General features: G+C 41.0%; 1 protein-coding gene across 4 annotated transcripts in view; it reads right to left on the bottom strand.

The window, feature by feature from the left end:
* ALG9 (ALG9 alpha-1,2-mannosyltransferase) overlaps positions 1-24,882 on the bottom strand; it is an 88,995-nt gene that overhangs the window by 16,067 nt on the left and 48,046 nt on the right. For all 4 annotated transcript variants that reach the window (XM_047752191.1, XM_047752192.1, XM_047752195.1 and 1 more), the window contains exon 14: positions 8,278-8,408. In XM_047752191.1, the coding sequence (XP_047608147.1) occupies positions 8,278-8,408 (131 nt within the window). The remainder of the gene's footprint in view (positions 1-8,277; positions 8,409-24,882) is intronic.

Raw genomic sequence — 24,882 nt, forward strand, 5'->3', positions numbered from 1 at the left:
AGCATTACATCCACCCACTTGTCCAGCTATTTTATACAAGTAGCCATTATATCGGGCTTCAAAGAAGGAAAAAGAAAATCCTCTCTCCTTTTAGAAGGTATGTAACATGAGATGGCCACAGAGTAACGAATGTGTCTGATTTTAAAAAAAAAAGTATTTCAAAAAAAAAAAAAGGGTATTTCAACTAGTTTAGTGCCCTTATCTTGGATGTTTGATAGACCTTTATAATGTTAGCCAGACACAGGCTCAGAAATTCAGGGGGAGGAAGCTGCAGCCCTGGTACCAGTTATGTGCAAGGAGACTAGAAAATGGTGATCCTTAAGCCTGGATCCTCTCTCAAACTAACGGCCTTGGAGTCTCCAGTCCTCTGATAAAGCAGAGAAGAGGGCTAACAGGCAAAGAATGGATGGGCATGGGGCTGCTATTCTCCGCAACTGGGATAACAACACCCTGCCCTATTGGTGAGTCCTTCTCCGGCAGTCCAACAGCAAAAGCTGTGATTATCCTCCAACAATTCCAACAGGAAACACGCCTCTTCACATGCTGATAAATAGTCAGAACTCCTACATTTGCATCAATCACAATACTGCTCTAATAATCTTCAGGCTGCTTTCTCCTGGGGCTGAGTCGCCTCTGGTACACACATTCAGAGATCAGTGTGTTTATGGGCCGGTACTGTCTTCAAACTATCCTCATGACTTCCCTGACAGATAGCTAAAACCCAATCCGGGCTACACCACCAAGAAATGTCAGGAAATTAAATAAGGAAACTACAGGCAAATCCACTTGGTGAACGCAGACTGTGGGGCAAAGGAACCATATCTCTGTGCCTCATCCTCCCGTCCTGCTTTCTGGGGTAAGTCCTTGTATTCTGGCCACATCACAACAGGATGCCCACAGACCTCAATCTGCCCAGGGAAGGGCTTCTTCCTTTCGAAAGTGCTGATTTCAATGATACATTACAGACCACGTTAACTAAAAGCAACTTTAAACCAAAGAGGTAAATTATAGTTCTCTTTATGGGGAGCTCCCATTGTGGCTCAGTGGTTAACGAACCCAACTAGTATCCATGAGGATGCAGGTTCGATCCCTGGCCTTGCTCAGTGGGTTAAGGATCCGGTTTTGCCATGAGCTGCAGTGTAGGTTGCAGACGCGGCTCGGATCCCGTATTGTTGTGGCTGTGGTGTAGGCCGGCAGCTGTACCTCCAATCTGACCCCTAGCCTGGGAACCTACATATGCCACGGGTGCAGCCCTAGAAAGACAAAAGACAAAATAAATAAATAACAAAGTTCTCTTTATGGATCCTCAGGCCTCTCATCCAATAGACTTCTTTTTATCTTTCCACTTGTGCTCATGATTTTTTTCTCCTTGAATTAGTCTCTTAACCACCCGTACAAATCTTTTTCCCTAAACCTCAGCTCATGCACCGCCTCCTTCAGGAAGACTTCTCAGTCTACTCTAACCTCCACAGATCTCTCCTTTCTCTGAGGTTCTAGCACACAACCTGGTACTTTCTATGGTCTTACTTAATACTATTTGCAAGTTGTTTTCATATGTGTAACTACAAAAGCTGTACATTATTCAAGGGTAAACTCTGTGTCTAATTACTACTTTTATACCCCTTAAATAATCTAACTCTGTGACAAGGACATCATAGCTGTTCAGTAAATATTTTCTGATTTCCAAACCTGCCTAACCGGCTGGCTTCAGATAAAGGAAGGCTCCAGGGACGTCCTTCTGCTGATTCCTTCTCTGCCAGCACCCTGTGCTTTTCTCTTCAGGTACTTAACACAGGTTGCAATTCCACATTCATCTGTACAGTTGCTTGTTTAATGCCAGCTTCCCCATGACACTGTAGGATCCAGGAGGACAGGGAGTTGTGTGTACTTTTCACTACTATACACCTAAGATTCTGACAATGTCCAAAAAAATAGCTGCTGATGGAATGGATGGCAGATGGAGAGTCAGACAGATGGATACAAGAAGAAAGAAAAAATGATCTCGAAGTGAACGCTAAAGAAAGCAGATTTAAATTGTAGGGATATAAACATTTGAGAAACCAACCTGCTTACATTTCTACAAAGATCATGTGGTGATGATGTCGCAGGCTTGTGAAAACCTTCTCTTTTCCTCAGGAAGAGCTGGATGATAGGCCACCTGATCTAGGGTCTAAGACATGAGTGATCCGTCACGTGTGGGTGATACCATTCTTTCTCCTTGTTAAATAAATTGCTAAAGTACAAAAACCACTGTTTCAAGAAGACAGAGGGAACATAAGAGCCCCAAGTCACAGATGCAAAGGCGTTCTAGGATCAAGCTCCCAGGAGCATCTCATGCACCACCTGAGAGGGATACCTCTGAGGGACAGTACAGTCCAACTTAACTGGCCCAAAGTCAGCAACATGAGCTGTCACAGTGCTGACGGTGACAAACTGCTGTGGCAAACAGCATGGGATCCTGCTGCTTTTGCAGTTGGCTCAGTGTATATACTACCAGGAAATGCTGAGGAAGAGAAATGTAAGGAAAATCAGCATGATTCTGGAACTTTAGGCAGACTGCTAATTAATTGGAAGGCCTGACCACCTATATAATGCTCTAGAATTTAAAAACACTTCCATATTTCAGCTTTCATTTAATCCTTACCATAGTCCTATAAAGTATATATGATATTATCATTCTTGTTTTACTGATATGGAAATAGGGAATCTGAGAGGAATAACCAGCAAGTAACCAGGATGAAATGCACATTACACTTTGCACACCTTCAAATAAATATACCTTAGTGCTTAAAGCAACCAATTTCTTTCTTTCTCAGCATATAGTCGTGAAAAGAACGCCTCTTTTGGGGAAATAAGGACAGCTTAGGGGAAATTAAAAACCTCGGAAGGCATTCCAAGAACCTCTCCTTCCCTCCATCTACACCAGAGGTGTGCTCAGGAGGCAAACAGGAAAAGGAAGCAGGACCAGCAGGAGAAACAGAATGGGCAAGGAGATAAGCTTAGGGTCTCATCTCTCTAGCAAGTGCTGCCCAACCTGTGACAGCTTTTGGTCAGGGACCAGCCCAGCTGGAGAAAGCAAATCAAAACAATAAGCAAAGCAAAAAGTTAAAAGCTTGATACAAAAAAAAAAAAAAAACCACCCAAAAAACCCTTGAAAAGAAAAGAGGAGTTCCCTGGTGGTCTAGTGGTTAAGGACTCAGCAGTGTCACTACCATGGTGCAGGTTCGAACCCTGGTATGGGAAAGTCTGCATGCCATGGGTGCAGCCAAAAAAAAAAAACTTTGGGGAAAAAAAAAAAGCTCAATACAGGCCACTGGGGAAAGCCGTGGGCTTCTGTGATCTAAACTTTGGCCTGATTTTTCTCTGCAACCATGGTCTCCTGAGTCCATCTGTCCTCTTTCAGTCCCTAGTCACCTCTCACCTAGAACAGCCTCCTAACCTTCCCTCCTCCTTCCCCCTCCCGCACGAACGCGGCGTAATCTTTGGATGGCCTCTCCTCGAGGAACATTCCTTGGTCCCTCCCACCCCTGCCTTCTGGACCTAACCCCTGCTCTTATGCCCCAGCAGCACCTCTCTGGACGCTGGTGTGTCTCCCCAGGTATCCCAAGGACTCCCCAGTGCAGACGTCCTGCCTGCACACAGTCTACAGTCTTAGATGGAGAAGATGCTCACGTGGTTATCAACCCGAGCCAGTTATGCCGTAGTTAAGTGGGGAACAGCAGTAGCCTCCCTGCGAAAAGCCCTCACATTTCATGGTCTCCCAATGTGTCCCCTGCGCCCAAGGGCTGGGGAGAGGGCTGAACACAGAGGGCCCAGGAGGAGCAATGCTAGACCATATCACCGTGACTGTATGGTCACCTCTGGTCATGTTCTGCTTGCCACAAGGCAGGTGGAAGGTGACCAACACCTTCCGCTTTTCCCACAAAAGATTTCCAATTCTCCAGTGAGAAGCGTGCAAGGGTCAGGTTTCTTTGCCTTGAACAGGCTCTCAGTTCAAGTCCACTGGCTGCTGGGCCCATATGCTACAGAAGGGGAAATGGGAAGAGAAGGAAACCTTTCTCACCTCAATCCTTCAAAACCAAAGGGGAAAAAAAGTCACCTCAAAAATACTCCCTTGCCCCATTTGCTATAAAGAGTTTATTCTGCGACCAAAGTACTGCTGGTCAGATTCGTAAAACACTAAGTTTTCCCTTGTTAACAGGAAGGCTGCTTTGGATCTACTGATCCCCTAGGGCTGGAGAGATTTTTTCAAGCCCAGATCTCCTGTTGTCACAGGTTTCTCAACTATGAAGGCACAGTTGCAACCTACCCCCAATACAGTATAACTAACAAAGAGCTACCCCCAATACAGTATAACTAACAACTCAGGCACCAAAGAATGAGTGTCATGAAGAAAGCTTCACACCTTCCCTGCTGCTTCTCTTTCAAGCTCCCTCCTGCTACTGATTCTGACAATGTTTTGAATATCAGGCCATGATTCTCCCACCTGTCAAGGTTTTCCACTCCCTCAATGCCCACACCCTCCCTCCTTACCCACTTATGGCCATGACCAATCACTGGATGGCTCCTCTGCATAAACCTTCAACTCCCCTGCCCCTTTCCTGCTTTGTCAAGCTTTCTTGGCTAGAACCCAACCCCCCACACACACAACCGTGCACAGGGATGTCCACTGCACCATTATTCATAGTGGCTAAAAAATAAAAATAACCCAATGTCCATCAACTGGTGAAGGGCTAAATGAGTATATCCATACAGTGGAACAGTATTCAGCAAGGAAAAGGAAAACTACTAACACATGCTATAAGACGAATGAACCTCAGAAATATGCTTAGTGAAAGAAGCCAGGCACAGAACCTCACAGAGTATATGATTCTATTTACATTACAAAGTTGGAAAAAGGCAAATCTATAAAACAGAAAGTAAGAGTGGTTTCCTGGCGCTGAGGTAATGGAAATGTTCTTTTTTTAAAAAAATTATTTCTTTATTTTTTTAATTAAATTTTTTTTTTTGCTTTTTTAGGGCCACACCTGTGCCCAGGCTAGGGGTGGAATCGGAGCTGCAGCTACTGGCCTACACCACAGCCACAGTAACTTGGGATATAATCTGTGTCTGAGACATACACCATAGCTTGTGGCAACGCTGGATCTTTAACCCACTGAGAGAGGCCAGGGATCAAATCCACATCTGCATGGATACTAGTCAGGCTCATTTCCACTGAGCCACAATGGGAACTCCAATTTTTTAAATTTTTAACTTTTTTTTTTTAATTATTATTTTTTTAATTTTATTGGGGTATAGTTGATTTACAATGTTCTGTGAGTTTTAGGTGTTCAGCAAAGTAAATCAGTTACACATATACTTACATCCACTCTTTTTCAGTTTCTTTTCCCACATAGGTTATTATAGAATATATATATATTTTTTTAAATTATTTTTTATAAATTCTTTTATTATTTTTATTTTATTTTTTTTTTATTTTTTGTCTTTTGTTGTTGTTGTTGCTATTTCTTGGGCCGCTCCCACGGCATATGGAGGTTCCCGGGCTAGGGGACAAATTGGAGCTGCAGCCACCGGCCTATGCCAGAGCCACAGCAACGCGGGATCCGAGCCGCGTCTGCAACCTACACCACAGCTCACAGCAACACCGGATCGTTAACCCACTGAGCAAGGCCAGGGACCAAACCCGCAACCTCATGGTTCCTAGTCGGATTCGTTAACCACTGCGCCACGACGGGAACTCCAGGTTATTATAGAATATTGAGTAGAGTTCCCCGTGCTATAAGCAGGTCCTTGTTAGTTATCTATTTTACATACAGTAGTGTGTAGATGTTAATCCCTAATTTACCACCCACCCCCCACATTTCCCTTTTGGTAATTATAAGTTTGATTTTGAGACCTGTCTGTTTCTGTTTTGTAAATAAGTTCATTTGTATCATTTAAAAACTAGATTCCATATATAAGTGATATCATATGATATTTATTTTTCTCTGTCTGAGTCACCTCAGCATGATAATCTCTAGGTCCACCCATTGTTACTGAAAATTGCATTATTTCATTCTTTTTTATGGTTGAGTAATATTCCATCATATATGTGGACCACATCTTCTTTATCCATTCCTCTGTCAATGGACATTTAGGTTGTTTCCATGTCTTGGCTACTGTAAATAGTGCTGCTGTGAACATTGGGATGCATGTATCTTTTCAAATTATGGTATTCTCTGGATAGATGCCCAGGAGTGGGATTGCTGGATCATATGGTAGTTTTATAGTTTTTTAAGGACCTTCCATACTGTGGAAATGTTCTAAAATTGAATTGTGGTGATAGTTTCACAACTTGGTAAATTATTAACTGTTTATTGTACACTTAAAATGGGTAATTTTATAATATGTAAACTGTACTTAAAGTTGTTTTAAAAAAAAAAATAGGGGAGTTCCCATTGTGGCACAGTGGAAATGAATCCGACTAGGAACCATGAGGTTGAGGGTTCAATCCTTGGCCTCACTCAGCAGGTTAAGGATCCGGCACTGCTGTGAGCTGTGTGGTGTAGGTCGCAGACACAGCTCAGATCTGGCGTTGCTGTGGCTGTGGCATAGGCCAACAACTGTAACTCCGATTAGACCCCAAGCCTGGGAACCTCCACATGCCTCGGGTGCACCCCTAAAAAGACAAAAAATAAGAAGTTCCCGTCGTGGTGCAGTGGAAACAAATCCAACTAGGAACCATGAGGTTGCAGGTTCGATCCCTGGCTTCATTCAGTGGGTTAAGGATCCAGCGTTGCCGTGGGATGCGGTGTAGGTCACAGACATGGCTGGGATTTGGCATTGCTGTGGCTGCGATGTAGATTGGCAGCTGTAGCTCTGATTTGACCCTAGCCTGGGAACCTCCATATGCCATAGGTGTGGCCCTAAAAAGGACAAAAGACAAGGAAAAAAAAAAGACAAAAAATAAAATAATAAAAGAGGAATAGTTTGGGGGTGATGAGAAAGTTTTGGCAATAGATAATGACAAATGGAACTCAACACAAAAAGGAAACGGTAAATGTGCAACAAGATAAAAGGTGTTAGCTAATGCTACTGTGGTAATCACATTTTGACATGTAAGTGTATCAAACCAACAAGTTGTACACCTTAAACTTACACAGTGTTATATGTCAATCATATCCCAGCTGAAAGAAAACACAATGGTAATGGTTGCACAAGACTGTAAATTAATTAATGCCATTGAACTGTATACCTCAAATGGTTAAAACAGAAAATTTTATATCATATATATGCTACTATAATTTAAAAAAAAAGGACAAAAAATCTTCTCTAGTCACATTTTCCTTGCACCCACCACCAACTAGAGCCCTATTTCTTTGCTCCTCTTTATAGCAAAATTCTTCAAAAAAATTGTCTGGATGTGCTTTCTCAAATTCTTGTCCTGCTATTGTTGCTGTGATCCCTCTAATCTCTCTAGTCCCTATGCCCCCACCGCTCCACCCAAATTGCTTTTATCAGCTGCCAAATCCAGTGGACAGTTGTTACTTTTCATCTTACTTGATTTACCAGTAGGTTCTAATCACTTCCTCTTTCTGAAAACATTTTCTCCCCTGTTTCTGAGTCCCAAATCTGCCTCTTAAGCCCTGGTCCTCTACCTTCTGGTTTCTGCCTGACCTCTTGGATCCTGGGCTGGGCCCACCAGGCCTCCCTGGCCCTCCTTAATTTCAACTATCTGTCTACCTGGACCCCTACTCCATTTACAACCTGACCCCTCTAAGTTTCCCCCACTCATTACTCCTTCACCTAGGCCCTTCTGAAGAGGCCCGTCTGAAGAGCCAGCCAAGCCCTGGTCTATTGGGTCTCTCTACTTAAGATCTAGAAAGGCTTCACCCCATCTATGACTGAATCTTAAACTCAGAAATAATGGATATGAACTTCTAGCTCCACAAAGAACACAGTCAATCTTCCTGACAGTATTAGAAAACTCTCAGTTAAGAAAGCTGAGGCTGATTGCCAAAAATAATCAATGTCAAACACTTATTTGTGTTTTCTTCAGTGGATCTGTTTAGATTTTTCAAGTTGGATGATACCAGAATATATGTTGCATTCTAATGCCTAGAAAAGGACAGCACTCTTCTAGATTTCTCAGGAAACTGGACAAGAAGATGTTCAGGTCCAAATAAAAACAAAACAACTAGTAGAGTTAGCCCAGGACTTAAAATTATTCAACGTGGATTCTAATTTTTGCTCTTACTAGTTAGTCCTGGTACATTTCTTAGGAGTAAAACCACATACCTAGAAGCATCAAGGAATGGTCTGTAGGCCAAGTTGATCCATTCTTCTCCATTGGACGAGTATTTTGGCTCCCGAGGTGTTTCTCTCATGGTGTCCAAATCCACTAAATAATGGCATTTACTGATGTCAATCTGCAATGGAGAAAGGCCAACTCTTCATCAGTAATTGTAAAAGTCCTTTCAGGGCAGTAAGACACACTCATTGTAATCCTGAGAATTCCCACAGGGCTTTAGAAGCACAAACATCTGAGTGCTTGAACAATGTCGCCAGAGCTCTCCACTCAGATAGTGTCGGGTGTTGGGGTGTTATTTAGGCTTCAGGGAGCAGGGGAGGGACAGGCACTCACCCAGCCAAATACACATGTAAGCTTTGGGAGTTCTGACTCTAGCCTCACAAACACTTCTGAAGCTAGCACGTGTCCATAATTTGCTCAAAAAACTTCCTTCTGCAATAGCTTGCTATTGCTGCCTTCCAACCTATCTCCTTTCATTACAGAAATTCAAAGGGCAGGACCGAACACAAATGCTAATGTGTGAGAGGCCCTGACTCTGCTGACAGAGAGCCTGTGAGCTTACCCCACACCCACAAGTGGTACAGAAACATCACGCACATCGCCTCCTTCCAAAATGACAAGAGACACAGAAACTGTCCTGCAGTAAAAGTTAAGTAAAATGGAGGTATAGGAACTACAAGAATAGAGATCATGAAAACTATAGTAACTATTGGCAAAACTAGAGTCATTCAGTTGCTCACAAGAGGTATACACTAGAGCATCACCTATACTCATAAAAGATTATTAACACATTTTATTTAAAACCATGTTGGTACCATTGCTTCTACAAAACTGATGAATTCAATAGAACGTGGTACAAAATCTGTAGGATACTTCCACAGTTAAAAAAATCATTTTCAAACTCCAGGTTTTTTTCTGTTTGGGTTTTTTTTTTGGTTTTGTTTTGTTTTGTTTGTCTTTTTTTGTCTTTTTAGGGCCACACCCATGGCATGTGGAGCTTGCCAGGCTAGGGGTCCAATCAGAGCTGTAGCCGCTGGCCTATGCCACAGCCACGCCAGATCAAAGCTGCATCTGCAACCTATACCACAGCTCATGGCAACTCTGGATCCTTACTTAACCCACTGAACAAGGCCAGGGATCTGACCTGCATCCTCATGGTTGCTAGTCAGATTTGTTTCCGCTGAGCCACGACAGGAACTCCTCAAACTATAGTTATATTCTTCCTCTCATCTCAAAGTCATCAGAATATTTATAGCCACAGGGGACGTTTTAAGCCTTTCTAATTAAAAATATATATAATACACACACCCCAATGTTCATAGCAGCACTATTCACTATAGCCAACATATGGAAGCAACATAAGTGTGTCCATCAATAGATGAATGGCTTAAGAAGATGGGGTATACATATACACAATGGAATATTACTCAGCCATAAAAAGGGGAATGAAATAATAGCATTTGCAGCAACATGGATAGACTAGAGATTATCATACTAAGTGAAGTCAGTCAGAGAACGGCAAATATTATATAACTTACATGCAAAAATCTAAAAAATAATACAAATGAATTTATTTACAAAACAGAAATAGACTCACAGACATAGAAAACAAACTTAGGTTTATCAAAGGGGAAAGGGTGCGGGAGGGATAATTAGGGGTATGGGATTAACAGATACACACCGCCATATATGAAATCAATAAAAAACAGGATTTAATGTATGGCACAGGGAATTATATGTAATATCTTATGATAACATAATGGAAAAGAATCTGAAAAAGAATACACACGCACACATATATGAATCACTTTGCTGTACACCTGAAACTAACACAATATTGTAAATTAACTATAGTTCAATTAAAAAAATACAAATATACAAGTTTCTATGAGGTTAAATAAAAGCCCAAAGATGAAAAACATCACTATGATACCATGACTTAAAATAAATATATTTTTTGGTCTTCTTCCAGGTCTTTGGCTCACAGCTTCCCCAAACCCTTGTAATTTCCTAAGTAATAAGAACAATTGGTGCATCTTTTGTTATAATATTTGGTCTCTTATCTTCAGTTCCTAAAATCCCTTGAAAGCCATTAATGGTGAAAGGAGTATCTTCTTTACTCATAACAAACCCCTTTCAACCATGGCTGAGCTTACGTTAATGAGGTGACTTTGGGAAATCTTCTAAAGATGGGGGGCGCGGGAGGTGTGCTGATCACCAGGTGAACTAACCATGTGAATAGAAGGTTGGAACTTCCAGTCCCAGGGGAGGGGTGAGGGGCTGGAGACTGAACTCAATCACCAAGGACCCATGATTTAATCAATCATGCCTGTACTGAAGCCTCCATAAAGCCCCAAAAGGACAGGTTCAGAAAGTTTATGTCCAATGAATGGGTGGAGTTTCAGGAGGAGAGCAACACCTGGAGAGGGCAGGAAGGTCCCTGCTCTTTCCTCATACCTTGCCCTATGCCTCTTTCCCACCTGGCTGTTCCTAAGTTATATCCTTGTATAATACACTGGTAATGTAGTAAGTAAAGTGTCTCTGTGTTTGATGCTCTAGTAAATGAATCAAACCCAAGGAGACGATCACAGGAACCTCTGCTTAAAATCCAATCAGTCAGAAGTACTGGGAACAACCTGGACTTACAACTGGCACTTGAAGTCCAAGGAGGGGATCATGGCACCAATCTGCAGCAGGGCATTCAGAAACAGGTACCAACTTGGACTTGAGACTGGCATCTCAAGTAGGCAGGAGAAGGGGGCTCCTAGGTCTGAGCCCTCAACCTGCAGAACCTGATGACATCTCCTTGTAGACATGTTAGAGCTGTGGGGAGTTGTCGGACACCTAGACGGTGACTGAGAACTGTCATTACTGTGGGGAACCCCTTGCCATTAGAAATTGGGTCCCAGAGACTGAAATCCACTTGTGGCCAAGGAAAATATTTCATGTTTCCTGTTAACACTGACATCACACAATAGCATAATAAGAAAATAATTAAATAAGTGCTCAATTGGCATTACTTTAATGTTTGACTTAGCTTTTGTCTCGCTTTCTCTAATAAGCCAGCACAAAAGAGCTGTAACTAGTCTGATTTTTTTTTAGACACAATTCTGATTATTTTATTGTTACACGGCAGGTTTTAGTATGTTATATTATTGTATTATACTACTTGGGATAAAACATTTTCAAAGATTTTTCTAATTGTCATAGTTACTTAGGAACTAACAATAATCTAGGTCATGAGTTGGCAAACTATGGCGTACATGCCAAGTTCAGCCGTAAATAAAGCTTTATTGGAATACAAAAAAAAAAGAAAGAAATTGGGTCCCAGAACCCTCTCAATGACTAATGTAGTCTGCTAAAGAAAAGTAAATCTCAAGGGAAGGTAACCATTATTTTTCAGTGTTTTTTTTAACCTGCAACTATGTTACAGACATTATTTTTTTTAAATCATTATATCAAGGCCTATAGGAGAATATTATAAATGAGGAAGCCAAGACTCAGAGGCAAATTATATAACTTCATTTTTTCAAGATCTATATTAAGCCCCCAGCATGTACTAGGCATTAATAAGTTAGAGCTAATGATACAGAACTAAATAAACAACACACAGATCTTGCCCTAAAAGGATTTAGAGTCCTAACTACAATCACATGAGTTTATGGGAGAGCCATACTTGGACCCAGGTCAGTGTGACTTCAGAAGTCACATGTCAAGACTGCCAAAAACACCAGAATCAGAGGCAAAGTGCTCACAGGAGCTCATCCAATTGTTTCTTAAAAATTAAAACCAGGAGTTCCTGCTATGGCTCAGTGGGTTAAGACTCCGAATGTAGTGGCTCGGCTTGCTGCAGAGATGTGGGTTCAATCCCTGGCCCAGTGCAGTGTGTTAAAGCATCCAGCATTGCCCCAGCTGCAGTGTGGGTCGCAGCAGTGGCTCTGGTTCAAGCCCTGGCTGGGTATTTCCACATACTGTGAGTGCAGACATTAAAAAAAAATTACAACCAAAAAGAATTGTCCTAGAAATGCCAGGTTTCAGCTAAGATAAAGACCATTTGGAACATTAAGATCTATAGCAAATTTTTTTTTTTTTATGTCTTTTCTGGGGCCACTCCTGCGGCATATGGAAGATCCCAGGCTAGGGGTGGAATCGGAGCTGTAGCCACCAGCCTATGCCAGAGCCACAGCAACGCTGAGCAAGGCCAGAGATCAAACCTGCAACTTCATGGATCCTAGTCAGATTCGTTAACCACTGAGCCACTACGGGAACTCCAGCATATCTTATATTTAACAGTGAAGGGTTGGAAGATTTTCCTTTGGTGTCAGAAATAAGTTGAGGCTGCTTATTATCACCACTCTATTCAACACTGTACTTCATAGAGGTTCTAATCAGCAAGATAAGAGAAAGAAACAAATGGCAGAAGAAATGCAAAGAAACATACAAAACTCATTTATTCATCATGATGATTGGTATATATAAAATTGGAAAGAATCAACAGATAATTTTTTGGAATTAAGGGAGTTTACCAAACTTTAGCCTATTTATAGACTGTAACATCAATATCATATATTCCTATAAAACAGCAGTAAATTAAATTATCATATTATAAAAAGTATATTTTTAAAATTATATTATGAAAATATAATTTAGAAGGATTTGGAATAAATCTGACAAAATATGGGAACATCCTCTAAAAAAAATTAGAATTTTATTGAAAGTCTATCAACTGATGAATTTATAATGAGGTATAGTTATATAATTAAAATGCGATATATACATGCAATGGAATATTATGCAGTCTTAAAAAGGATACACACTATACCACCGATGAACGTTGAAAATGTTATGCTAAGTGAAAGAAGTGAGACACAAAGACCATATTTTGTATGATTCCATTTATATGAAATGTCCAAAAGAGGCAAATCCATTAAGACAGAAAGCAGATTAGTGGTTGTTAAGGATTAGAGGAGTGACTACTTAATAGGTATGGGGAGGTATGGGGTTTTATTGGGGGGGTGATAAAACACTCTGAAATTAGATAGTGATAGTAGGTGCATAACATTTATGAATGTTCTAAAAACCACTGAAAAAGTTCTGGAGATAGGAGTGGTGACAGTTGCACAACAATGCGAATGTTCTTAATGCAACTGAATTGTGTGCCTAAAAATAATTAAAATGACAAATTTGATGATAATAAAAAATTGTTGAAATGGTGAATTTTATTTCAAAAAATTTTCAATAAACAATAAAGTAGACCTTATTAAATGAGGAGAAAAACCTTATTTCTAGATTAAAGAGTCACTATTATAAAGATCAAAATTCTAAATAAACTGATAGATTAAATACAATCTTAATAAAAATCCCAACAGACTTCTTTGAAGAAATTGATAAGCTGGTTCTAAAATTGTGTATGGCGATGCAGAAGGACAAGGCACTCTTGGAAAAGAACAAGGTGAGGACTTACTACAAAGTTAGAATAATTAAAACAATGAGGTATTAGTGCAGGAATAGGACAGAGCATTGAACAGAATAGAACAGATACAAGCACATATGGACCCTGATGTATGACATAAGTGACACCTTAGAGCAGTGGGGAGAGGATGCTCTCTTCACTAACTAGCGATGGGACAAATTGGATAATCCACTGGGGGAAAAATGAAATCGAACCTCAATCTCACTCTGTACACAAAAATCAACTTCAGATGGATTCTAGAACTAAATATGAAACTCTTGCAAGATAAGATGGGAGACTAGAATCAAGATCTTACGTATGGCCAAAGCCCTTTTAGACAAGATACAAAAAGCATTAACTATAAAAGAAACGATGGATAAATTTGACTACATTAAACTTATTCTGTTCATTAATCTGTTCATCAAAGACACCGTTAAGAGAGTGAAGAGACGAGTCACAGAATAGGAGATTCCCCATATTCGTATCTAGAATACATAAAGAACACCTGTTGATGACTATCCAACAGAAAAGTGGGCAAATGACTTGAATAGGTACTTCATAAAAAGAAATCTAGGAGTTCCCGTCGTGGCGCAGTGGTTAACGAATCCGACTAGGAACCATGAGGTTGCGGGTTCGGTCCCTGCCCTTGCTCAGTGGGTTAACGATCCGGCGTTGCCGTGAGCTGTGGTGTAGGTTGCAGACATGGCTCGGATCCCGCGTCGCTGTGGCTCTGGCGTAGGCCGGTGGCTACAGCTCCGATTCAACCCCTAGCCTGGGAACCTCCATATGCCGCGGGAGCGGCCCAAGAAAAAGCAACAACAACAACAACAACAACAAAAATAAAAAAAAAAAGAAATCTAAATGTCCAAAAAAAAAAGAAAAAGTACTCAACCTTACTAGTATCTAAGGAAATGCAAATCAAAATCACAATGACAATTACAATACCAAATGCTGGCCCGAATATGGAGCAACTCTTACACACTGCTGGCAGGAGATTAAGTTGGTACAGGATTTATAGAAAATTATTTGGCAGAATCTGCTAAAACTGAACATATGCATTTCCTATGATCCAACAATTCTACTCCTAGGTATCAGATTGAACCATATGGAATCATTAATATGTGAATGATCCACAAAAATGGTAATTTCACATGGTTTGAGCTAAGGTATATAAAACAGGAATGCACGCATCAATAGAAGAGTTCAAGAATGTTCAAGGTGGCATCATTTACAGCTGGCCCAGACTGGAAACAACCAAACAACCATCAACAGTAAAATAATAAACAGTGGTATAGTCATACAATGAAATACTATACCGTAATAAATGAGAATAAACTAGGAGTTTCCGTTGTGGCTCAGTGGTTAACGAATCTGACTAGGAGCCATGAGGTTACGGGTTTGATTCCTGGCCTCGCTCAGTGGCTCAGATCCCACGTTGCTGTGGCTGTAGCCAGCAGCTGTAGCTTCAATTAGACCCCTGCCTGGAAACCTCCATATGCCGTGGGTGCGGCCCTAGAGAAGACTAAATAAATAAATAAATAAATGAGAACAAACTATAGCTACACTCTACAGCATGTGATTATTACCAACAGAATGCTAAGTAAAAAGACAAAAACACATAATAAAAATGCAATATGATTCCAGGTATATTAACAAGTTTGTATTGTTCATAAATGCATATAAAAGTGGTAAATCTAAAGAGAAAAGCAAAAACATTGTTACCAAAAAAGTCATGGGACTCCTGCTGAAGGGGAGAGTGGGTAGTAATCAAAGGGAATTGCTGGGAGAGCTTCTGGGAGCTGGTAATGTTCTAGTATTTGATCTGGGTGATGATTACACGGGTATTTGCTATATTATTATATTATTAATTTACCATATGTTTAAGTTTTGTGCACATTTACACTTATGGGTTATACACAATTGATGGTTTAAAAAAGTGCATATAAAAACAACTTGGCCATCTCTGGCTTACAATAAACTCTGTTCTTCCCCAAACTCTAACTCAAAGTAATGTTCTCATTCTCTCCCAGCATTATTTATATGTAAAAAAGACTTCAGTCTCACATCTGTCTCTACATATGGGCTATTCCTCCAGGGGAGAGAAAGCACACTGAGAATTGACGTCAGACCCAATTCCATTCCACATAACTCTCTAAAAATGATCCTTTGCATAAACACTCCAGGAAGCAGCCTTTTTGGTCTGAACACCCACTCTGTAGCTCCCAAGGATTTTAAAAACATGAACCAAGTTTTGAAAAACTTCACAAGTGCCATGTCTCTGTAATCAAATAAAACCAGCAAGGGGTAGAGATTCAAGGTCTCATGCTTAAACCTCCTCAGTCAGAGAGCTCTGAATATGACGTTTCAGTACTTGACCTCAGCCCGGCCTTTTCTGGCCAGGCACACTACAGGTCTCATTACCTAGATTTGCTGTTGGATACACAGTCTACCAGAGATACGGATAGTAACTAATTAATATCCAGTTGCACCAGTCAGCTTTAGGGTTCACTCATCACACCATCCACATAAAAATTCCATTTAAAGTAAAATTTTTAGAAAGATACCATGACAAAATCATATTAATTGAAATACTAACCATTAAAAAAAGAAATTTAACCTCTTTTCATCCTTTCTGGGAAGCCAGCTGCTGAATATTCTTTTTTTCTAGGAATCAGTTACTGAACAACTAAAACACACAAGGACAAAGGTCTCCAGCAGAAAATGGTTAGTATGATCAAGGGCAGCTTCTCTAATTGGGAAGAAATAAGGTTGTTGAGAAAGGAACCCTAACAATCAGCAAAATAAAAAAGCAATCTATGGAAAGGGAAAAAGTATTTGCAAACCATATGTCTGATAAGGGGTTAATATCTAAAATTTATAAGGAACTCATACAACTCAACAGCAAAAAGCCATACAGCATGATTTAAAATGGGCAAAGGAATGAAGAGACACTTTTCCAAATAAGACATACCTAAGGCCAACAGGTACATCTAAAGGTGCTCAGTATCGCCAGTCATCAGGGAAATGCGTATCAAAACTACAACAAGATTATCACCTCGTGTGTGGCAGGGGATTTCAACTATAGATGACTAAGTTTGGGGGATTTACTGTACAGCATGGTGACTAAAGTTAAGAGTACAGTGCTGTGGAGTTCCCATCGTGGCTCAGTGGTTAATGAATCCGACTAGGAACCATGAGGTTGTGGGTTCAATCCCTGGCCTTGCTCAGTGGGTTAAGGATCCAGCATTGCCATGAGCTGTGGTATAGGCCAGTGGCTACAGCTCTGATTCGACCCCTAGCCTGGGAACCTCCATATGCTGTGGATGCAGCCCAAAAAAAAAAAAAAAAAAAATCTACCTTAAATATATAATGTTATTTCTCAATTATATCTCAATAAAGCTATAAAAAATCTGTATTTAAATCAGAAGAAGAGCTCTAAGTCAGAGGCCTAGAACTGGGGAAAAGAAGGAACTGCAGTGAAGAATCAGCTTAGGTGAGATGGAGCTAAGGTAACTTGTGTTTTAATACCTACCGAGGTGGGAAGAAGCTTGGTATAGTCAAGTAACTGAAAGAAGGCCCATGTAACTAGACTACTGAGTGAGAGTTTTCCATGCCTACTGCCTAGAACACTCCCTTCTCCCACCTCATAAATTCTTACTCATCCTCTAAATTTCAGCTAAAAATGATTTCCTAGGAAAGACTTCACTGTCCACTTAAACTAGGACAGGTACCTAAATTACATGCTCTCATAGCAACCAGTACTTCTCCAGTAAAACACTGCACAGTTATGAGTTCCCGTCGTGGCGCAGTGGTTAATGAATCCGACTAGGAACCATGAGGTTGCGGGTTCGGTCCCTGCCCTTGCTCAGTGGGTTAACGATCCAGGGTTGCTGTGAGCTGTGGTGTAGGTTGCAGACGCGGCTCGGATCCCGCGTTGCTGTGGCTCTGGTGTAGGCCGGTGGCTAAAGCTCCGATTCAACCCCTAGCCTGGGAACCTCCATATGCCACAGGAGTGGCCCAAAGAAACAGCAAAAAGACAAAAAAAAAAAAAAAAACCCACACTGCACAATTATAATGTATGAATCAATTGGAAAAACAGTAAATGCTATGGAAGTTGGGGTTGTATCGATCTCATTCACTCACGTATTCCAAAAACCTAGCATAGTACAAAGCACATAGTAGATGCTAAGTAAACATATATTTAACAAAGGTACACAAGACTGCATTTAAAAAGTGCAAGTGAGGAGTTCCCATCATGGTGCAGCAGAAATGAATCCAACTAGGAACCATGAGGTTGCTCATCTATCCCTGGCCTCGCTCACTGGCTTAAGGATTCGGCGTTGCCATGAGCTGTGGTGTAGGTCACAGATGCGGCTCGGATCTGGCGTTGCTGTGGTTCTGGCATAGGCCAGCAGCAACAGCTCCAACTGGACCCCTAGCCTGGGAACCTCCATATGCCACAGGTGTGACCCTAAAAAGACAAAAGACAAAAAAAAATTTTTTTTTAAATAAAAATAAAAAGCTCAAGTGAGATGAGGGAGGAAAAGGTGAAAGGGGAGGAAAAGGAAGAGAAGAAAGGAACAGAGAGGAGCAGAAGACCACAGCAAGCTTGGGAAGATGCCTAAAGTACTGGGCAACAAGAAAGTAGAAGAAGTAGGGATGGAAGGAACTATTAGAGAGGCTGCAGAAGGACCAAAGTACACAGTTTTTAAACTTGAGGAGAGAAGATTTCAAAAGCCACAGAAAGGCTGTGGAGGAGGCTGAAGACTGAGAAAAAATAACAACAGGAATGGGTTCAACAGTTGTACCAACAATAAATTTATCACAGCTTGGAATGTCATGTGGGGACAAGGAAAGAACTAACAGTCTAACCTCCTTTTCTAGGTGACCTTCCCGGCTGTCTATCCAGCTGCCTGAGCCAAGCCCCCCCAAGTCCTAAGACAGGAAGGATGTGAACTTGCATTCATACATCTATCAGCTGGAAATGACAATGACGCATGTAGCTTGTAAAAATAGAGATCTCTGGCAAGGGCCAACATGAAGTTCAGGGAACATCAGAGAGAAACTGTCTCCATATATAAAACAGATCTTATTTCTCAAATGTCACTGAAAACTCTCTGGTAAGAAAATGCAGTACGAATCCTCTAAGAGTTGAAGGGAATAATGTGAAAGATCAATAGAAATTAATTGTCCTGTAACCTCCAAGGTAAGTGGGAGGGCTGAAGCTGAAAAAAAAAAAAAAACATACAGATGCTTTGCCTGGAGCTAAGTACAATTTGGTCACAGCTGAGGCTACCGGACAGCAGCGATGGCTGACATATACTGTGAATTTAATACTTAACTTTTAAGCAGTATACAGGATGTCTTCTTTCTTGCCACAACATGTAATAAATTTGGATTCATTATGTGTCCTCATGTCCCTCTGTGAGCAATTGTGGCGAGGCCCAGGAATTCTCAGAGCTGAGCATTCTAAGCTCTGTGAAGGCGGGGACTGAGTCATCTCAAGCGCCACTGCAGCCCTGGTGCCTGGTCTGGTGCCTGGCACACAGCAAGCAGCCAACAAGTATTTCCCAAGGGAAACAATGGTCACCAGCTGCACCAGGATGCTGGGCAACTTGAAACACCGAAACTAAGACTAGCTACCTGTAAGTGCCAAGAATTCCTTCCCTTACTTCTGAGCCTCAGCAGGACAATCTATCTCCTCTAAAACATCATACAATAAGGATCAAATCATGATGGGATCCTACTGTACAGCACAGGGAAATGTGGGTGATTGCATCACTTTGTTGTACAATAGAACTTGACAAAACATTGTAAATCAACTATACTTTAATAATAATAACAATAGATCAAATCACACTGTGATAACTCTACTAAAAGCTCTCTATCAAAATGATTTCAAAGAGTTTCCACTGTGGCTCTGTGGGTTAAGAATCCAACATAGTGTCCGTGAGGATGTGGGTTCAATCCCTAGCCTCACGGATTAAGGATCCCATGTTGCCACAAGTTGTGGTGTAGGCCAGTAGCTGCAGCTCTGATTCTACCCCTCACCTGGCAACCTTCATATGCTGCAGGTGCAGCCATAATAAGAAAAAAAAAATTTCAAGCTCCAGTAAACTGCTACTAATTTTGACTAAGACAAGACAATTTATCATAAGATTTGACTTACTTTAATATTTCATAGAATAAAAAATTGAAGCATGAGAGTTGCCTAGGAAAATCAATTTAAGAAATTATTCTGGGGAGTTCCCATCGTAGCTCAGTGGTAACGAATCTGACTAATATCCATGAGAATGTGGATTCAACCCCTGGCCTTGCTCAGTGGGTTGGGGATCTGGCACTGCCAATGAGCTGTGGTGTAGGTCGCAGACGTGGCTCAGATCCTGAGTTGCTGTGGCTGTGGTGTAGGTGGGCAGCTGTAGCTCCGATTCAACATCTCGCCTGGGAACTCCCATATGCTGAGGGTATGGCCCTAAAAAGAAAAGAAAACAAAAATTCTTCTGGGATCCCACAACTGTGAACAGACTATACAGCTCCCTTTAGATTATGGAGTGTACTCCTGCTACTGGGATCGGGATTAGAGAACACAAAGAGCACAGGAAATGAACAGAAGAATCACATTTAAGAGCAAACCCAAATTCCACATGGATATTCCTAGCTTATTTTCAATGCATAGACAAGATGCTAGAGACAACTAAGTCCAGTTCTTCAAGTCTGCAGAACTTCTTCTGCATGTAAAGAATTTCTCTGAGAAGGTATCTTTCTGACTCCATTTTAGCCACAACATTTCATTACTAAAAAATAGAAATCAAAATTCTATTGTATTTATATCCTACTATATTTAGATGTGGATTATATCAGCAAGGAATCAGAATGTAAACAAGTGCATTAAACAGCTAACGCTCTAAAATGACACCCACAGAAAAGCAGAATAATGCTCTGAACCCCTTGCCGCCAACTAAGCATTCTTCTTATTTAAACTCATCGAATACCACCATTTGAGTCAAAAGGAACCTCTTAACTACTCTGCCTCTAGCTCTTGCTCTGTGATTTAGTGAAGTCCTTAACCTAGCCTCAGGTTTCACCATCTCCTCAAAGGGTTCAGGCTGCAAACCACTAAAATCCCTCTCATCTCTAAGAAAGGATCATAGTAGAGAAAGTACTTTCATTACAATTGTAAATATACTCCCACTGCTGATTGCATTCGATGTATTTTCATATTGAAAGACATCCCTAGGAATTCCTGTTGTGGTGCAGCGGAAATGGACACAATCCGACTAGGAATCTGACTAATATTGTTGAGGACATGGGTTGGATCCCTGGTCCTCAATGGATTAAAGGATTCAGCATTGATGCAGTGTAGGTCCCAGGTTCAGATCCCACCTTGCTGTGGCTGTGATGCAGGCCAGCAGCTGTAGCTCTGATTCAACCCCTAGCCTGGGAACTCCCACAGGCCTCCCATAGGCCCCTAAAAATACAAAAAAGAAAAGAAAAGAAAAGAAAGACATCCCTGTACTGGAGGTAACAAATACACAGGCTCTGCTTTTCACACTGCCAAGACATGGGCAACTAGGAAGCCTGTCTTAAATTCCTCTAGCAATGAACACAGCTGGAGACACATATTTGTCAGAAAGACAAATGAAAATAATTTTGCAAAGGCAAAATAAGGTCATCTGGTTCTCTGAATTTGCTGCTGTCAAGGAGCTATTTAAAGCCAAGACAATACCATTGTTATTCTGACATTATTAAATATGTAAACGGTTTGGGAAATGCTGCGGGCTGGTGTGCTTGAGAAAACATTCAACTTTTCTTCAGTTCCAAAGGCTTTATCAACGTACATGAGAGAGAACACCCAGGACAGGGGTGATGCCACTCAGTAAAGTCCTATCCACACGCCTCTTAGTTCTCAGCAACATACCTCAACATAAACAAACCTACTATGTGTACAAAATGCATATTTAGAAAACTGAGAAATCATGACAGATTGTTTCATTTATTTTACAACGGCAAATTCAGGGTTTCCTTTGTAAATTTGACTTTAAATGAGTTTTTATAAAACATTTTACGAATACATCTATAATGGAGATTGAAATTCATTAGATTTTATGACTAAAGTCACTACTATCACAACCATCTTTAAGAAAAGTCTTAATTAAGTACCAAATCAGGAAACAAAGGAAAACAAATCATGCAACTTTCGAAAAAACTTCTACTTAAGTTGAGCGAGATATACAAAAAGTCATATACTGTTTTTGTCAAAAATTTCCATTTTTAAGGGCTTTATAGTGTCACTATAATTTAAAAGAGGGCCGGAGGAAGACATACAGATGCCTACCCTTTAGGAACTCACTACCTAAGATGGACAAGACCAGATGAATAAACTCTTTTTTCTTTTTTCTCTTTCTTTCTTTTTTATGACCACACCTGTAACATATAGAAGTTCCTAGGCCAGTGGTTGAATCAGAGCTGCAGCTGCAGGCCTATGCCATAGCCACAGCAATGCAGGATCCAAGCCACATCTATGACCTACACCACAGCTTGTGGCAACGCTGGACCCTTAACCCAAGATGAACAAACTTTAAATGGTATCCAGCCAATAGAATAAAGCAATTATGCCACCTTACACCAGCCAGAATGGCCATCATCAAAACATCTACAAACAATAAGTGCTGGAGAGGGTGTGGAGAAAAAGGAACCCTAGTACACTGTTGGTGGGATTGTAAATTGGTGCAACCACTGTGGAAAACAGTATGGAGATTCCTCAGAAAACTAAACATAGAACTACCATTTGATCCAGCAATCCCACTCCTGGGCATCTATCCAGAGAAAACCACGACTCGAAAAGACACATGTACTCCAATGTTCACTGCAGCACTCTTTTCAAGAGCCAAGACACGGAAACAACCTAAATGTCCATGACAGAGGAGTGGATCCAGAAGATGTGGTACATGTACACAATGGAATATTACTCAGCCATTGAAAGGAACGAAATACCAGCATTTTTAGCAACATGAATGGACCTAGAAATTATCATGCTAAGTGAAGTCAGCCATACAATGAGACACCAACATCCAATGCTTTCACTGACATGTGGAATCTGAAAAAAGGACAGACTGAACTTCTTTGCAGAGCAGATGCTGACTCACAGACATTGAAAAACTTTTGGTCTCTGGAGGAGACAGTTTCAGGGGTGGGGAAATGTGCTTGGGTTATGGGATGGAAATCCTGTGAAACTGGATTGTTATGATCATTATACAACTACAGATGTGATAAATTCATTGAATAAAAAAATTAAAAAAGAATAAAGCAATTATGCCAGAGTAGAAATAAAAAGTAACAGAAAGTTTTTAAACAACCGAAGTCGGCAAAACATGCTCACAAAATTTTCTATTATAATTTTCTCTGCTTAATCAGTCCATTGACATTATTATCCTAGGACATATTTTGAGTTCCAAGAAGAATAAGTGACTTTTTTTTTTTTGTCTTTTGCTATTTCTTTGGGCCGCTTCTGCAGCATATGGAGGTTCCCAGGCTAGGGGTCGAATCGGAGCTGTTGACACCAGCCTACGCCAGAGCCACAGCAATGCGGGATCCGAGCCGTGTCTGCAACCTACACCACAGCTCACGGCAACGCCGGATCGTTAACCCACTGAGCAAGGGCAGGGATCGAACCCGCAACCTCACGGTTCCTAGTCAGATTCGTTAACCACCGCGCCACAATGGGAACTCCAGAAGTGACTTTTTAAACTCAAACCTTTGACAGTTGTTTTCATCGCCCATTCAAAAGGGTATAAATGCAGGGTTCCCATTGTGGCTCAGTGGTAACGAAACTGATTAGTATCCATGAGGATGCAAGTTCGATCCCTGGCCTCACTCAGTGGGCTAAGGATCTGGCGTTGCCATGAGCTGTGGTATCAGTCACAGATGTGGCTTGGATGCCGCACTGCTGTTATCGTGGCATAGGCCTGGCTACAACTCCTATTTGACCCCTGGCTTGGGAACTTCCACATGCCTCTAGTGCAGCACTAAAAGAACAAAAAGAGAAAAACAAACAGACAAAAAGTATATAAATTCAACAGAATAGGCTCTGTCTAGGTTAATATTTGCATCAACCTATGAAAATGTATAACTTATTCCCCACATGAATGTTGGGAAAAGCAAGGAAGGGGAAATTGGCTGGGAAAGGTGACCTATTTTCTAGTGATTCTTATGTTGGATTTCAATGGGTAACTTTGTTAGTTTACTTGAAATTCTGTGAATTCTCAAAATATTCTCATATTGAAATATTAATCGCAAAATATGTACAGGAATAGAGGTTATTTATGAACTTTTTTTCTACTAACATAGATCATCGAGGGGTGGTGAATTTTTTTTAAAGATTAAGTAGATTTTAGAGTTTGGGGTATTTTGAGCACAAGCTACCCATTCTCCTTGTCTGGCCCTGCAATAAACCCTTCTCTGTTCCCAAAAAAAAAAAAAAAAAAAAAAAAGTTAAGTAGATGTTCAAGGAAAATGGATAGTGCATAACAGGGGACTAAACAGGGTTAAATACTCATGGGAAAATTTTGTTGTAATAACAAAATAAAAAGAAATACAGGCTAGTTCTTTGTCCAATCTATAAGAACTCTTACAAAAAACAAGATCTATAGTCTGAAAAGCAGTTTGGCAGAAGAGTTGGAGGAAAGGTAGCAGAAAAAGTGGCATTACAGGAGTTCCCGTCGTGGCGCAGTGGTTAACGAATCTGACTAGGAACCATGAGGTTGCAGGTTCGGTCCCTGGCCTTGCTCAGTGGGTTAACGATCTGGCATTGCCGTGAGCTGTGGTGTAGGTTGCAGATGCGGCTCGGATCCCGCGTTGCTGTGGCTCTGGCGTAGGCCGGTGGCTACAGCTCCGATTAGACCCCTAGCCTGGGAATCTCCATATGCCTCGGGAGCGACCCAAGAAATAGCAAAAAAAGACAAAAAAAAAGTGGCATTACAGGAACAGCAAAATACCTTTGTAAAGACTCACAGGTGTAAGTGAGCCAGACAGCCAGGCCAGGTGGAAGAGACTAAGTTATGTGATGCAGGCTGTACGTGCCTCCAGGCTTTGAATTAGGGTTTCTGTACTTGACCCTGACGGCAGAGTTTAGAAGCATCAA

Source organism: Phacochoerus africanus, chromosome 11 (assembly GCF_016906955.1).
Source record: "Phacochoerus africanus isolate WHEZ1 chromosome 11, ROS_Pafr_v1, whole genome shotgun sequence".
NCBI lineage: Eukaryota > Metazoa > Chordata > Mammalia > Artiodactyla > Suidae > Phacochoerus > Phacochoerus africanus.